General features: G+C 44.5%; 1 protein-coding gene across 4 annotated transcripts in view; it reads left to right on the forward strand.

Moving 5' to 3' along the window:
- Window positions 1-17,185, forward strand: part of LOC8050818 (alpha-amylase) — a 104,080-nt gene that overhangs the window by 83,204 nt on the left and 3,691 nt on the right. For all 4 annotated transcript variants that reach the window (XM_042292014.1, XM_029966497.4, XM_042292015.1 and 1 more), the window contains 3 exons: window positions 5,825-6,011; window positions 12,574-12,895; window positions 14,072-14,447. In XM_042292014.1, the coding sequence (XP_042147948.1) occupies window positions 5,825-6,011; window positions 12,574-12,895; window positions 14,072-14,447 (885 nt within the window). The remainder of the gene's footprint in view (window positions 1-5,824; window positions 6,012-12,573; window positions 12,896-14,071; window positions 14,448-17,185) is intronic.

The raw sequence follows: 17,185 nt of genomic DNA on the forward strand, positions 1-17,185 counted from the left end.
TTTCACTTTTACCTTTCCTGGTTCTTTTACTTCTCTCTCACTTACCTTACTCCTTTTCACCCCTCTTTGGCGGCAAGGGCTAACCATGGGTGGTGATGGACGTCTGTCTTGACCCACACTTGGGTATAGTTTCCCGGCAGCACTGTTAGCGTAACGTCTCCAGCCAAGCCCTTCTTGTTATGGTGCGTTACCTAACCCCTTGTTGGGCTCGGTGGTGGGCGGTGCACCGCGGATTCTGAACACTCTTTGCCCTCCTATGGCACCCCACCCCTCTAAACCCCGTTCAGGGCACGCCCTTAAAAGGCGTTGTCTTGAACACAAAACCATTGACAAAGATGCTGAGATAGAATCCTTCACAAAGTTTTTTGTTGTTCACTCTCTTGATGAACAGAAGTCAGTTGCAAAGATGTCACCTTTCATTGTAGCCAAAGTTCTAGAGCACCTTGTAGGGTTTTCCTACAAGGCAAAAAAACTGTACTCTGGAGACCTCCTTGTGGAAGTAAACACAAAAAAACAAAGCGAAGCACTCCTCAACCTGACCACCATTGTTGACGTAAAGCTATCGGTGGGTCCTCATCGCACACTTAACACCATTCGTGGAGTCCTCTCTGAGGACGACTTTTTGGACACAAGTGAAGAAGAACTCCTGGAGGGACTCAAAAGTTCCGGCGTTGTTGCTGTTAAACGCACCATGTTTTGGAAAAATGGTGAACAGGTTCCTTCCAAACATGTTATTCTGACCTTTGAAAAGCACACACTCCCTGAGACCGTCAAGGCAGGATATCTGAACTGCCGCATTCGCCCTTACGTCCCCAACCCCCAGCGGTGCTTCCGTTGCCAACGTTTTGGTCACGGAGCACGCAGATGCCGAGGAAAGGAGACATGTGCAAAGTGTGGCAGTCAGGGCCATGTTTATGACATTTGTGAGGAGGCTGTGGCCCACTGTGTTAATTGCGGTGGACCACACCCCGCTTACTATCGTACCTGTCTCTCGTTTAAAGAAGAAAAAGACGCCCTTACCATTAAAGTGAAGGAGAACCTATCGTATTCAGAAGCAAAGAAGCGATTCTCCTTTGTGTCAAAGGGGAGTTTTGCCGACGTGGTGCGCAGGGGCCCAGCACCACGCTCGGAGTCGAGGGCCACCCAGGTCTCTCCCGAGATCTTGGCGGCCGACCGCGGGGCCCCAGCTTCCCAACAGAGGCAGCAGCAGCTTCCCCCAGTCCCTGGTGGTAGCACACGTGCTGCCCTTCCATCCAAGGACAGGCCGGCAGCAGCCGCGCCTTCCCCCTCTCCTAGGTCCCCTCCTAGGGAGGAGCGAGCTTCTCGCTCCTACTCGGTGGAGAGGGTCCCCCTACCGAAGGACCAGCATGGTACCCATGCAGCTCCTGTGAAAGGAGGTGTCAAGACGAGCTTGGGTGACCCCTCGCCCAGCTCATCCGCCACTCCCCCATCCGGTCGTGGCCGGGGTTTTCCCCCGCGCGTGCCAGGCCGAACCAGCTCCGTCGTACTCCATCCATCGGACACTTCCCAGGACATGGACATACCAACTGGTGCTGACAGTCAGTCTACTCCTGGGTCCGACCAGGATGGTATGGAATGGGAAACACCTTCTCGTAAATCTAAAAAGAAGCAACCTGTAGTAGCGCCCAAGTGATAACCCCAATAGCTGCTGTATTGTGGTCACATCTTCCGCCTAGCTCGAGTTGGCTCTCCATAGCTTTATATATTTTGCTAGGTTTTATCTCTTATATTTACATATTTACACACTTTTTTAATAGATGACGAAGTTACATTTTATGCAATGGAACTGTCGCGGTATTTTAAGGAATATTGATGATGTCAATCATTTCATGGATGATCTTCGACCCATCGCTCTTGCCTTGCAAGAAACCCATCTTCACTCTAATTCTTTTAACATTTTAAGGCGCCATCAGGTTTTTAGGAAAGACCGTCCCGCTTCCACTCCTTCTGGTGGCGTTGCAGTAGTTGTGCAGAGTGGAGTCGCTTGCTCTCAAGTTCCGCTCCGCACACCTCTGGAGGCTGTTGCAGTGCGTCTCATCGTGGACCGCCTTGTAACGCTTGTTTCTTTATACTTACCACCAAATGTTCCTTTGAATATTCAAGAGGTGCAGGGACTTGTAGGACAACTTCCTCAACCGCTTTTAATTTTGGGTGATTTTAACGTTCATCATCCCATGTGGGGTAGTACCCGTCAGGACTCCCGTGGCGGTGTGATTGAACGTCTTTTATTGTCTTCTGGGCTGTGTCTTCTTAACGGGAAAGAACCAACTTTTTTTAGTGCGGCACACAACTCATTCACATTCACATGTATTGTATTGTATTGTATTGTATTGATCTCTCTATCGCTTCACCTTCATTACTTTCTTGCTTCTCATGGAAGGTTCTTCATGACCCTTTTGGAAGTGATCATTATCCAGTTGTTTTAGAAAGTACCGTTCCATTGCCTAATCTTTTAAAGCGGGTTCCTAGGTGGAAGTTAGACAAGGCAGACTGGGCACTTTTTAATCTTCACTCCACTTCAGATCCTTCGCTTCTTTCTTCTATGTCCCCCGAGAACGCTACACTTTATGTTACTGAGCAGATACTAAAGGCTGTTCAGCAGTCCATTCCCCAAACATCTGGTAATGTACCCAAAAAATGTAAACCTTGGTGGAATAAGGAGTGTGCCACAACCCGGGCGGACCAAAATAGGGCATGGGGCAGATTTCGCAGATACCCCACTTCAAGCAACCTTGTTGAGTTCAAGCGACGAAAAGCCAAGGCTCGTTGGACTAGGAAGCAGGCAAAGCGGAAGTCGTGGATGAAGTATCTCTCTTCTTTAACCAGCTTTGTCCCAGCCAAGGAGGCCTGGGACAGATACAGGAAAGTAAATGGGGATTACAGGTACTTTGCCATTCCAACATTTAATGCTCCTTCTTCGTCTCTAAAAGATATTGGTAACATACTCGGGGAACATTTTTATAATTCATCTAGTTCGGCCAACTACAGTGTTACCTTCGGACAGTTAAAAGCTCGTGCGGAACGACAAAAGCTTGTCATGTCGGGAGGAAACTCGGCATCGTATAACCAACCATTTACGCGATGCGAGCTTGAGATGGCTCTTAATTTTACAAAGCTCTCTGCCCCTGGTCCTGATGGAATTCATTATGAAATGCTGCGCCGCCTTTCTCCAGAATCCCTTGAAAACCTTCTCCTGTTTTTTAATCTTTTGTGGAAAAAGGCATGTTTCCCTCAGGCTTGGAAACACGCACATATCATCCCCCTCCTAAAGCCTAACAAAGACCCCTCACAACCATCAAGCTATCGCACAATTGCACTCACAAGCTGCCTTGGGAAAACATATGAAAGGCTTATAAACAGGCGACTGGTCTACATGTTAGAAAGCCAGAGGGTCTTTGATAACAATCAATGTGGATTTCGCCAAGGTCGATCTACCCTTGACCACTTAGTTCGCCTGGAGACTGTGATACGTGAGGCATTTGTAAACAGGCAGCACTGTGTTACGGTTTTTTCGACTTAGAAAGGGCATATGACACATAGTGGAGGTATGAGATTCTCCGAAACCTGTATACCTGTAATATCCGGGGCCGTATGCTGCGAAGCATAAAGGAACATCTGACAGACAGGACTTTCCAAGTTCGTCTCGGCTCAGCCCTATCTGATTCCTTTGTTCAAGAAAATGGAGTCCCTCAAGGGGGTGTTTTAAGTGTGACTTTGTTTTTGCTAACAATGAATTCACTCGCACGACTGCTGCCACCATCTATTTCGTATTCTCTTTATGCTGATGATATACAGATTTCATCATCGTCCTGTGACCTTTCTAGTTGTGGGCGCCAGTTGCAGTTAGCCATAAACAAATTGTCCAAGTGGGCCGACGAAAATGGGTTCAAGTTCTCTGCTTCAAAAACGGTCTGTGTTCCTTTTTCTTTGCGACGTGGGCTGTCTTTGGATCCCTCCCTGAAATTAAATGGGACACCTATTCCAGTTAGAAAGGAGCACCGATTTCTTGGTGTAATCTTTGATAAAAAGCTTAACTTTATTTCCCACCTTAAAGCTCTGAAGCAAAAATGCCTTCAGTCCACAGACCTTTTGAAAGTTTTATCTCACAAGTCTTGGGGGTCTGATAGAAAATGTATCCTGCAGTTATACAACGCCCTTGTACGATCCCGTCTTGACTACGGTGCAGTAGTGTATGGATCGGCTCGGCCTTCTGCCCTTAAAATGTTGAACCCAGTTCACCATCTCGGCTTGCGACTGGCAACAGGAGCCTTCCGGACGTCGCCCGTCCTTAGTTTGTATGCAGAATCCAATGAGCTGTTCCTGAACAAACGACGTACATATCTTAGTCTAACATATGCTTATAAGATTCTGGCCGACCCCCAGCATCCGACATACTCTTCACTTACAAGGTCAAGGTTCTTTCGCCTTTTTGAAAATAAACCGAGCATTGTGACTCCGTTAAGCTTCCGTATTGAACGTCTTCGCACTTCTCTGCACCTTCCTCTGGGCCAGGTCGGCCTCGTTAGGAAAGTCAACGGTATTCCACCTTGGAAAGCACAGCGAGTTGAACCTGACTGGTCTCTTGCGAAGTTCAACAAGCACGGCACTTCCCATGCTGTAATTATGCAAGAGTTTGGTGAACTGCAAACTAAGGATGATGGTTATCTTCATGTTTATACAGATGGTGAAAAGACTTCTTCTTTTGTCGGTTGCGCTGTGTATTCAGAACGCTTCTCCAAGGTTCAACGACTCGATTGTGTCGCCAGCATTTTTACGGCGGAACTCTATGCGGTATCAATGGCGATCGAATGCATTATCAATAGGAAAATACTGAGGGCGGTCCTGTTTGTTGACTCTCAAAGTGTGATTCTTGCAGTTTGCTCTCCTAAAAATACTAAAAATATGCTTGTACAACAGATTCGATATAAACTTAACACTGCTTTGCATGGAGGTCAAAATATAAAATTTTGTTGGCTACCCAGTCACATTGGCATACAAGGCAATGAAGAAGCCGACAAGCTTGCAGGGTCTGCCGGTAACCTTCCACAATCTCCGTCCTGTTTACCCTATCAAGATATTAGGCCCTTGGTGAAGTCCTCGATTCTTCATTCTTGGCAATTGGAATGGGTCATGGAGTGCAGTAACAAGCTTCATGTTACCAAACCGGCTTTGGGAGTTTGGGAAAGCTCTTCATGCAAGAGCCGACTTCATGAAACGTTGTTGTGCCGTCTGAGAATCGGACACTCTTTTGTAACCCATAGGCATCTGCTTTCGGGAGAAGATCCACCAGTCTGCGATCAGTGTGGTGATAGGCTCACTGTTTTGCATATCTTGTGGTTGTGCCCTGGTCTTGAGCCCAAACGCCGGATTCATTTCCCTGAATTTTTTCAACATCATATCCCATTTCATTCTGCTCTCCTTCTGGGAGAGAAGCCTCTGGTCTCTTTTGAACGAGTAATAGAATTTCTTGGTTGTATTGGCCTTTTACACCGATTATAGCTTTTTGGTTACCCGTTTTGTATAACCTGTTTTATAGTACAAACCTTCTATTAGTTTGGCGCAGATGGCCTTGTAGCTATTGCGCCATAAACCCCCAAAATCTCTCTCTCTCTCTCGAAAAAGAATCGCCTTTCGACATCTCATCGCACTAAAAATAACTCTCGCGACAAGAGTATTGAGTAAAATATTTTTTTTTATTATTTCCAAATGTTCGCTTTTCTGGTACACGTAATTTAACCAGTCTCATTAAAAAAAAAATGTTATTATTTAATTGTTTCTTTAATGCGTTCTATGCTTTGTGCAGGATCTATGTGGACACCGTGATCAACCACATGACGGCAGCCTCGGGGAGCGCGAACGGAACAGCGGGCAGCAGCTACGACGCTGAAGGTCACTACGAGGCCGTTCCTTACAGCCCCGAGGACTTCCACACCAAGCAGCAGTGCGGCAGCCCATCGGGAAACCTTGAAAATATGTTCGACATAAATCAGGTAATGGGCAGTCGCATACGATATCCAATGAACAGACATGGCACCATGACAGAACAGCACACGACAAAACAGCACGCGACAAAACAGCACGGTCAAAACAGCACGCGTCAAAACAGCACAGCGTCAAAACAGCACAGCGACAAAACAGCACGCGTCAAAATAGCATGCGACAAAACAGCACAACGTCAAAACGGCACAGCGACAGAAGAGCACTTGCCAAAACAGCACAACGTCAAAACAGCACAGCGTCAAAACAGCACGGTCTCAAAACAGCACGGTCTTAAAACAGGACATTGACAATATAGCTAGGGTTTGGCATTTTCAGTTTTTATTATTTCTAAATTCGGCTTATTTTTTTCGGTTTTTATTCGAAACAAATTTTCGGTTTATTGCTGTGTATATTTGTAGACTCATAAACTCCTCGGTTCTTTTCGGTTTATTGACGGAAACCAGTATACTGCCGAAAATGCAGTCTTTAAAAGCGTTTGTTTGAAATGTATAGTGAATAAACCAGGTATTGATTTTCTTAATTATTTCTGTCTGTGGCAGCCGACGTGACCTGTTTTGCAAGGCGCACTGGGACCCTATCGTGATCTGATATTATCGTCGTGTGCTTTCGTTTGTACGTACACTGGACGAACATGAGCTTCACTACCATTTCGGTCGGAGAGCCAAATTTCAAGATCCAGAAATTTGCAAGCATTGTACTTAGTGCGTTTTTTCCCCATTTTCGCGACTAGAAAGGGTGGTAAATTCGCGCCGACCACAGAAACGACAATAAAGCAATCGTATGCCTGCCCTCCTCTAGTAGACGGAAGCTATAGAGCTGTTAAAAATGTGGGGCATTTATGGACGTTCTTGATTTTCATTGTTCAGTTCACGATGAAAATTTCTTCTTTCAACAAAGAATTCGCAACACAACTCCCTATCAGGTGAAGGACCCAGATTTCGTTCTGAAGACCCCTGGGCCCCCGGAGCTTTTGTTAAACATTGAACCGATCTCGGAGACAAGCTGAAAACTGCGAAAGGAAGTGACATACGGTCAGTAATGCCTCTCTGCCTCTCCGAACTTCCTCGAAAATACTGACCTTTTTCTATTAAAACCGAATTTGATAAAAAATAATTCGGCGTACTTTTACCGGTTTTATTCGGTTTAAGCCGAAAATGCTGAACCCTAAATATAGCGTATGTAGGTCAAAAATAATGCATATCTCAAAGTAGGCACTGTAAAATAATGGAGGGTCAAGGCCAATTCGTCGAAAGCCAACTCGTCGACGGCCAATTCGTCAAATCCGTTTTCTTGGGACCAAGTTCGGGGTGGGGAGTATACTCGGTGGGCACATGAAGGCTCCCTGGACAGTACCGAAGCCTTTACTTGTGCGTATTCTGGCTATTTTTCGAGCAGTTCTGCTAATTTTGACGCGCAAGTTTGCTGGCAATGTCGTCTACAAAAAAAAAAAAAATAATAATAACGAATTAATTGGACGGGTTAGTGTTGTCGTTAGTTGTTAAAAAACAACAACAACAGAAAGCGTGTGCGGCAACAGTGTGTTCAGCCCATGCTGTACGGCAGCAGTATTGAGGCTGTGGCATGTTTCTGCTATACCGGTTTTCACTCGATCGAGGCCTTCGTCGGAAATAATCTGTAAATTTAATTTAAAACGACTTCTCGACTGCAAGCTGCAGCCGCGTGTTTCCCGGACAGTTTATTCACAGCGAATGAACCACACAGAATCGGTGCCAATGGTACACCTTGAATACGCTCGACATTAAAGTCACCTTATCTTACCGGTTCTAACAATGCATCTGTAATCAACGCATCTCCCGCTTTTCTTTTTTTTTTTTTGGGGGGGGGGGTGGTGGGGGTGGGGGGCGGGGGGGGGGGGGCGTTTTACGCTTAGGTGGTAATTACGAAACGGCGAGTACTACGGAACCTCACCGGACCGCCGCAAACCAGACGCTTCATAACTTGAACTTATGGATTTCTTGTTCCCAATAACTTTTCCGCTTTCGCTGGTCCTACAAAAAAAGACCAGGCAACGCGGCCAACATCGACGCGAAGATATATAACCTCTAACTACCCAATCTCTTCAAGTATGCCTCCCTCCTTTATAACCTAGCACCAAAAAATGAAAGGGTCAAGGAGGTTCAAAATTATTCGCGCAGAGAGAGAGGTGAAGAGCGCGCTCGAAGTTGCTACATACGTGCTGTTTTGTCGCTGTGCTGTTTTGACGCCGTGCTGTTTTGGGGCGTGCTCTTTTGTCGCCGTGCTGTTTTGACGCTGTGCTGTTTTGTCGCGTGCTATTTTGACGCGTGCTGTTTTGTCGCCGTGCTGTTTTGACGCTGTGCTGTTTGGACGCGTGCTGTTTTGACCATGCTGTTTTGTCGCGTGCTGTTTTGTCGTGTGCTGTTCTGTCGCGTTCCCCTCACTTCCCAACAGACATATACACGGTTCAGCGGTTCAGTATCATTGACGCATTACGGAAGGGTATTTCGATCTTTCACCAGAACGCAACGTACCCTACTTGGGTTAATAATTTTATAAGAGCAAGCTAACTGTGAATGCGGTGCGTTTTGTGTACAATATGTATTCCTCTTATGTGTCGCCCACAAAACTTTGTGCTGAGGCGGGCCTGGAAACCCTACAGGAAAGAAGGACAATGAATCGTCTAAAATTCCTCTACCTTATCGTTAACGACGAGCTTGGAAAAGACAAAGATGATTACATTACATTTTTTTGCCCCAGGTCTACTAGGCGTTTTCACAGCAGAACAATAAAGCCATATAGTTATAAAAATGACGCATTTAAATACTCCTTCTTTCCTCGAACAATTATTGATTGGAATAGTTTGCCACCTGATGTCGTAAATACTACTAACTTCTTAGATTTTTGTTCCAAGTTATTGCAGCAAGTGCAAACTGTGTGATATTATGTTTCATCCACTCCTGTAACAACCTCGAAAGAGGTTAACAGTATTAATAAAGAAACAAAATAAGAACAATTCATTAAAATTATATATTTTTTGATGAAATTGTCACGTTAGAGCGATATCCTCTGGCAGGCGAAAATACACTGGACGTCTGCCTCATTACCCTTCTACGAAACCGTGGGAACTTTAAAAGCTCCCATACTATGACAGGGCGACGACATTAGACGCACCACTGATCTACTGTGAAACCAACAGCGCCCACAAATGGACACAGCACATGCCCCAGAAACATCGAGTTTCTTTCATTGCCAGGATGAAAAGAACAGATCAAAATATTTCCATTCTGATTAGGGCGTCTGATTTCTTCTCGAGACTTATAGCGGCCGTATTCAGGATGCTGTAAACAACGTAAGTTCGGCGAGAACCTAAGTTTTTCGAATTCCGCCCCCTGAAAAATCACAAAAAGGTTTATCGCGGGAATATAACATCGTAATGTAAAGCACACGTTGCATATTCCCCCCAAACTGCGGAAGGCTGTGGCCGTGTAATATTTTTTGAAATCCACATCTTGCAGAATACGGGAAATATGGCGCATACAAGAATAAAGTCGCCCACATTTATTAAAAGTCACATCCGCTATATTGCTTCAGTGCTTACTAACACAAGTGTATATCACTAAAAGCCTGAGCCTCAGAGGCTTTTACGCCTCCTACTGACACGAATAGATCTCTTTTGTTTTGAAGTAATGTGATAAAAAAACACTAAAATGTTGGTGGTGTTGCAAAATAATACAATTTACTCGTATCATACTCGGAACTCAGGTCTCATAGTGCTATTATTAAAGTAAGTAAAAAAGACGAGAACGTGAGAAATGTAGAACACCGTTTACTTCACCTTGGACGAACAAATAATGAACAAACAAATTACAGTGCGAAAACAATTAATTTGTTTTACTACTTACTTGACTTCCTAGCCACTTATGAGAAGCCAAGGCAACTAAAATCATGCAGTGTTGCGTAACGTAAATTATAACTAATAAGCAATAACAAATGAAAACATCTTAACACAAAAAATAATGGTAAAGCAAGCTGGCACCGCACATTAGGTACGCAATGTGGAAAAAGAAAAAAAAAAAGACAACTAGGCGCTGTGTAGTAAGACAACGATAAAACAATGTGTGGGGTTATTCGTGAAAGTTGGTAGAAATTGAATGATCGAGACGCAATTCTTTCTAACTCACGTCCTCGGTGTAAAGTGAGTCTGCGTAGGAAATAAACGTTTAAAGGTATTTTTTGTTAAGAAGCACTTTGGTAAGTTTGTTTGAATCCGCAACACCGCGTACGTGGAAAGTAGCGGCACTTCAAAACATTCTTGGGGCAAACAAGTTCGCACACTGCGTTATGTTTTTTTCTAGTGGTTCGGTTTTTGTCAAGTGAAACATAATGGCTGATAGGTATTTTGCTCTGGCTATGGACTTCCTGTTTGAATACCCTTATTCTTGGCAAATTTAAATGGACCAGCTAGCTCTTAAGGAATGTAATTTCCAAGTTACACATCGCTTTCCGAAAGTAAGGCGTAATTGAGATGGATTATTTTTGTACACTAGTATCCCTAGTTTGAATATAACTTCTTTGGGAGATCAGTAGTTATTGGAAATACATCACACTACTGATGCATAACTAAATTTTTATTCCAGAATGATGATGCAGGGTTTTCGTTTGTTCTGTTTTGCTACTTCTGAAGCCTGTGGTCCTTTTGTGTCCAATGTCCGCGCCGGAAAACTAGAGTAAGCGGATTTCCCATCTCAAAGAAGTATTTTTTTTTTTTTTTTGTTATAGGACAGGTCCGACACACAGGACTGCCTGGTCGCGGGAGATGGTCAGCTAATTGTTAAAAATAAAATGCTAGTCTCACAAATGTACGTTTCGCAAAACTAAGCCAGCACAAACACACGTTTATGTAATTATGTATATGAAGGGATTATTTTGAGCAACACTAACCCCTATCAACAAATCATTTTATGGTGTATTTGAATTGGACACCGAGTTCAAATATATCATGAAGTCGTTAGCGAAGGACTGGTGTTTTTACTAACGATTTACTTTCCGATCTTGACCGAGAATCCCAAATTTATTATTTTTATATATATTTAAGAGAAAAAAAAACTTCACAAGATTTTACTCAAGGTTTAATTTCTCCAGCTTGAAAAGCTTGAACTCGACCCCAATATTTTGCCCCGGAGGGAATGTTTTCTAATGAACTGGACTCAGGTTGCCACTAATAACAAAGCTAAATTTTCTCTCAGCACTGTCACCTCAGCTGCCCCCCAAGGGTCCATCGTAGGACCATTGTCATTCCTTATTTATGTAAATATTTTACCTCGGAACCTCTTGCCCTCTCTTAGTTTGATCACGGACGATTGTATTACTTATCGCAAAGTTACTAACAAATTTGATTTTCTTGTTCTTTGGAGAACTTTAAACACAGTTATGGAATGGCGTAACACATTACGACTAACAAATGTAAACAATGCGGGAATGTCGACCTAAAGTCGCACTGGTCGCATCATTGCTAACGCCAACGCTATGCTTTCATAGTTAAGAGAAATTTTTTCGTTAGGCCCTGCGTTATTAAAATACTTTTTATTTTGGAGCCCATATCACCGACAGTTTAATAAACGCCGGGCGTAGCGAGCCCCGACCTTAAAATAGCTCAGCAGCAAATCTACTTGCGGCATTTGCCAATAAGAACGCTGGAGAACGAAATACGAACCGAAAGGCGTGAAAAATGTAGGCCACGTACTGCATGTTTTAATAGGTCATCGACTACATTGCGTTCAAAACGGAAATACGCTAAATCAATTTGGAATTTCACTCACACAACACTCGTGTCAAGCTGCTTAGGCTGTCCAAAATCGCGGTGCGTGTATTTTTTAAAGCTATTATCATTTAGTCACAGTTTCTTTTATGAAAGCTAACGTACCTCTACCTACTTTTAAGTTGCGTCAAAAAATACGTTGTCTATGCATTTTCTCATAAAATGTATTACTAACCCTACTATAAAAAATAAGATCCTTCGTGCAACGTGCATGTCCACTCGCATTGACCATCAATTCAGAATCAGAATTCCTCACCGTAGTACCACTACTTACATCGACTCTTTCGTACCCAGAACATCTTCCGAATAATGTCACTTTTCCGAATATTTACTGTAAATACACACGTTCCATTTGAAATTGCAATAATGAACCATATTCGTTCAAGCTTGACCGCTTGCATTATAAAGTTACTATTTTTGTCTTTGTATTTGGGTTTGTCCTTGGCATCGCACCGTTAATACCTACGGGCACTGAAGCTACCGAAATATATAAATGGATAGTGGCAAGCAAAAATACGGTTCATACAAAAAAAAAAACGCTTACTACGATCTATTTCCAGGTCAGGTTAAACAAACTTGGTTGCTAAGACAAATGTTTGTTACTCGTGAATGTGGGGTTATAATATCGATGAGTATAATGCCGCACTGGCGCCTCAGAGTCCCCAGCAGTCGATAAGTTTACCTAAATGTGAATAGTTTTATACTTCTCAGTCGGACTTAAGGTGATGAACGAGGAAGACAACATCCTGTTCTAGGTCCGCAACTGCCGCCTGGTCGGTCTGATTGACCTGGACCAGAGCAGGGAGAACGTTCGAGACGAGCAGGTCCGCTTCCTGAACAAGCTCATCGGCATGGGCGTGGCCGGATTCCGCGTCGACGCCGCCAAGCACATGTGGCCCGAGGATCTGAAAGTCATCTACGGCAGGATGAACAACTTGAGCGCAGAGTTCTTTCCCGCCGGAGCAAGGCCCCTCATCTACCAGGAAGTGATCGATGTCCGCAATGGCGAGCCAGTCACCCGGGACCAATACACCGGCTTCGGACGAGTTACCGAGTTTCTTTACGGAGTAAACATGGGTGAGTTCTCCAAAAAAGAAAAAAAAAACTTTATCAACGCCGAAGAAATTTGTTTATCAGTCACGAAACCACAACTGATGGCAGGACATGACACCAATACTTTATAGTTCCGTTTCCTGGCCTTACTGTCTTTGATTCGCGATGTCTAGTATCATGGAATACGATCTTCTAAATATCAGAAAATAAAACCAATTTCAATGGTTGCTATTAATAATTACTTCTTCAATTTCGTAGTGAACCAAACGTGAACGGGCAGCACAAGCAGATGCCCAGCCAGATGGGCCTTGTAAAATGTTCTCCAGACCAGCATAGATTTTGGGGTACTGTAGCTTCGTACAATGTCATTGTTATCAATGCTGCTTCTCTATCGCCTTTAAACTCTTGCGAAAATGTACACTTGTGTTTTAACCTGTATGTATTTGCAAGAGAGCATTTGAAGCACAAAAAAAAAAAAGAAATACAAATGCGTGCATTCGCTTCTTAAATGCCCGACGTGATTTGTGAGTGTAATGCTGCTGTAGTATTCTGTTATGAGGCCGGCTTAAAGAAAACTGTTTAATAATAGAAAAAGTTAAGAGAAGTAAAAAGACATGTCAGTTTCATCTTCGTTCCGAAGCGCCGCGCGTGCCCGAGAAATGCCAGTGTGCTCACCGGGTGGCTTTTTATTGTACGATCATAACGCCATAACGCGCCTCCTTTGGAGCACTGCTACCTTTCTTTCAGATAAATAGCACAACTAAGCGTGATTCATTAAATCGTCACTCTTTGTTCTATACTGGTTGCACCATGAGGCGTCCGCTTCATGTTCATACTGAATAATCCTGATGATCTAAGTTCAGACACCTTGTTGACGTGAAGGCGCTTTTATCTTTTTGCCTGTCTGTACTTAGAGTTTCCCTGAAATGTCAGAGTCCGTAAAAAAGGGAGGAAAATGTTGAAATTTATCCCAATGCTAGGATCATCCAATTATACGATGGCATTTCATAAATGTGAGGAAAGGGATTGGTTCTCCTTAATAATCTTCTTCGATACTATAGTTTCTTGCCAGCTTTTATGGCAAATTCAGTGGTCATACACTAGCTTCCAGTTTTCGAGCAAAGTGACATAAAAACGCAATAAGGGCGAGCGTACACTACTTTACCATATCCTTGATTATCTATTCTCTCTAATAACTAGGCGCCGTGTTCCGAAAGCAAGACGGGAGACAGCTGAAAGACCTCCGTAATTTCACGAAGAGCTGGGACCTGATGCCTTCGGGTGACGCACTGTCCTTCCTGAGCAACCACGACAACCAGCGTGGTCACGGCTATGGAGGAGACGTGGTGCTGACCTTCTTCGACGCCCGCCTCTACAAGATGGCCACGGCTTTGCTCCTGGCCTTGCCTTACGGTCTACCGAGGATCACGAGCAGCTACCGCTGGCAGAGGAACGTCGTGGACGGAAAGGACACCAACGACTGGGTGGGTCCTCCGGCGGATTCGGATTGGAACATCAAGCCGGTTGTCCGCGAGCTCAACGGTACCTGCGGAAACGGATGGGTCTGCGAGCACAGGCAAGTGCACCGGGTGCACTCTAGAGGTGCCATGAGCAATATTTAAGATAAAAAAATTGAATTATATGTCTTTGAAAAAAGAAATTCAATATTTGCATTTTGCTTTGAAATAAGTATCTGCAGAGAAAGTATATGGAAGATACATTCAAGAACTTTATGAAAATAGATTTCTCAATTACAACTACAGAAAATAAAATTTCTTGTTCGTGTAATTATTTTTTCTTTATTCAAGGCTTGATGATATTTTGCAGCATAACCTAAATTCAGCCATTCATGAGTCCATTTTCGTATCCTCCCTTCACTCCTTCCTTCTCTCTCTCTCTCCCTTTATTTTTGGTGTTTTATATACTGTTATAAAAATATTGGGGCGAGGAGATTCTGGCGTGTGTATCTCAGAACGTCCCATTCGCATAGTCGTTCTTTCTAATTTCGACCTATTCTCATTTGAACCTTCTCGTGCCAGCCTTCTGAAAATTTCAAAACCAGATTTTTCGCATTTGAGCCAATTCAGATTTGGTCCCGTTTGCACAACGGCCGAATGGCACGTGTTACGCTCTCAGCACTGGATTGGCTCCGACGGCTCGTAGATCCCGCTGCAGTATATTTTAGGAAGAAAACAGAAAGAGTATAGAGTGAAGAGAGAATCCGCCTCGTATGCATCCCAGCCACGGCCCGGGACGAGAGGAACATACGAAGCAGCGCTTTGACACCAAGCCAATCGCTAGCACCCAATTCCGGACAATCCAAGAAGCGGGTGCTGATCTTCGCTGGATGTTTCAAGTGAAGAACGGACGTGTTCTAGGAATCATTCTCCTAACCGCGGGACTAAAGCACGGGTCTGATTAGGGGAAAGGGGGGGAGGGGGGGGGGCGGACCTGACAAACCTTTTAGGGAGATATGCGGTGAACAAGCCACAACACCGACACCTCAATGGTGAATAATTGCAAACGATGAAACGAGAGCCGGCCAACCGGCCAAATGCGGCGCGACCAACTGGGAAGGAATATTGAGAAATATTTTTTCGAAAAAGTTCAGATGCGAAAGTCGAATCGTGAAGGGCTCAAATGATAACCGCCCGATTCGGGCAGCGTAAGAATAGCGTCTATGAACTCTGTTGCTGTCCCCTTTTCTACATGGTGATTACCTGGTCATTTGAATCATCTATTTCTACCCATCTGGAGGGTTATTTGTTGGACAATGGCCATCGCCTTCTTGTTAATGCAATATAAATAAAAAAGCACTTCTGTTTTTGTTTCAGAAATGTTTCATGTGAAACATGTTTACTATTTTTTACTATGAACGTTTTGCGTTTATTTTCTGGCTCAACTGGCCAACAGCTTACCATAAACTCTACGAAACGTTCCTAGATAATGTGTTCTATTTAAGTTACCTTGTTATGATTGGATGTGCACATGCCACGTGTTAACTTTATCCTACTCCCTCATTCGACTTGTCGAATTAATTTTGGTAGTTTATCCTGTATAAATATTTTCCTTCATATTTATGCAAGTAATATCATGTAACTTAAGCCTTAGCGTTATTATCCAGATACAGCACTCGGGTTACATGAAACTGCTTACAAACTAGAATTTGTGGTTTACTAGAGCTTTTTCGCTTCACAATTCTTCAGGACTCTCTTTTTTATTGGTTTTTTGAGCCTCTAGAAATGAGAAATCAAGTCGAGGAGCGAGTTGGTTGTGTCCAAAAGTTAAGCAAACTACTTAATAATTTCATATTTGAGACAAGCGTTATAACTCACAGAGAAGATGACGGCCACGGCTCGCAGGGCTTTTGAGCTGCGCTGGTTAGGTTGATGCTTAAGTGGAAGCAATAAAAGAATAATCAACTGACGGCCCGCTACCAGGCGGATGGGCTATCAGAGTGTGTACTAGTGCAAAGCTCGAATGTGTAGAGCGAGATCTATGACCGCTTGATGGCGTAGCATGCCACCTTTATGATGTGTTGCAGCGTAAAAGGGTGAAGAGCTGCTCTCCTACAATATTCTCTGCTCCCCATGATTGGTGTTTTAGAGCGCAGCTCTTAGGGGCCCGTTTCCGGCTTGAGCGGCGTCGCCGTCGCCGTCGCCGTCGCCGTCGCCGTCGGCGTAACTGCGCGGTGCATCATGGGAAATATCCCATAATGCACCGCGCGAGCCCCCCACCGGGGTCACGTGACTTCGTGGGGAGGCACGTGACCCCCCCGAGGTCACGTGACCCCCCGAAGTCACGTGACTCCCCTGAGGTCACGTGACCCCCTCCTCGAGGTCACGTGACCCCCCGAGGTCACGTGACCCCCGCCGATGTCGCGTGACCCCCCGATGACGCCATCGACACTGATGACGTCACCGGCATCCACATCGTCATCGTCATCATCACTGATGTCATCATCAGTGATGACGATGACGATGCGGATGCCGGTGACGTCATCAGTGATGATGACGATGACGATGTGGATGCCGGTGACGTCATCAGTGATGATGACATCAATGATTATGACGTCATCAGTGACGATGACGATGTGGATGCCGGTGACGTCATCAGTGATGATGACGATGACGATGTGGATGCCGGTGACGTCATCAGTGATGATGACGATGCGGATGCCGGTGACGTCATCAGTGATGATGACGATGACGATGTGGATGCCGGTGACGTCATCAGTGATGATGACGATGACGATGTGGATGCCGGTGACGTTACCGACATCCGCATCGTCATCGTCATCATCACTGATGACGT

This window comes from Ixodes scapularis, unplaced genomic scaffold (assembly GCF_016920785.2).
Source record: "Ixodes scapularis isolate PalLabHiFi unplaced genomic scaffold, ASM1692078v2 PGA_scaffold2__306_contigs__length_199485367, whole genome shotgun sequence".
In the NCBI taxonomy this organism is placed as follows: Eukaryota; Metazoa; Arthropoda; class Arachnida; order Ixodida; family Ixodidae; genus Ixodes; species Ixodes scapularis.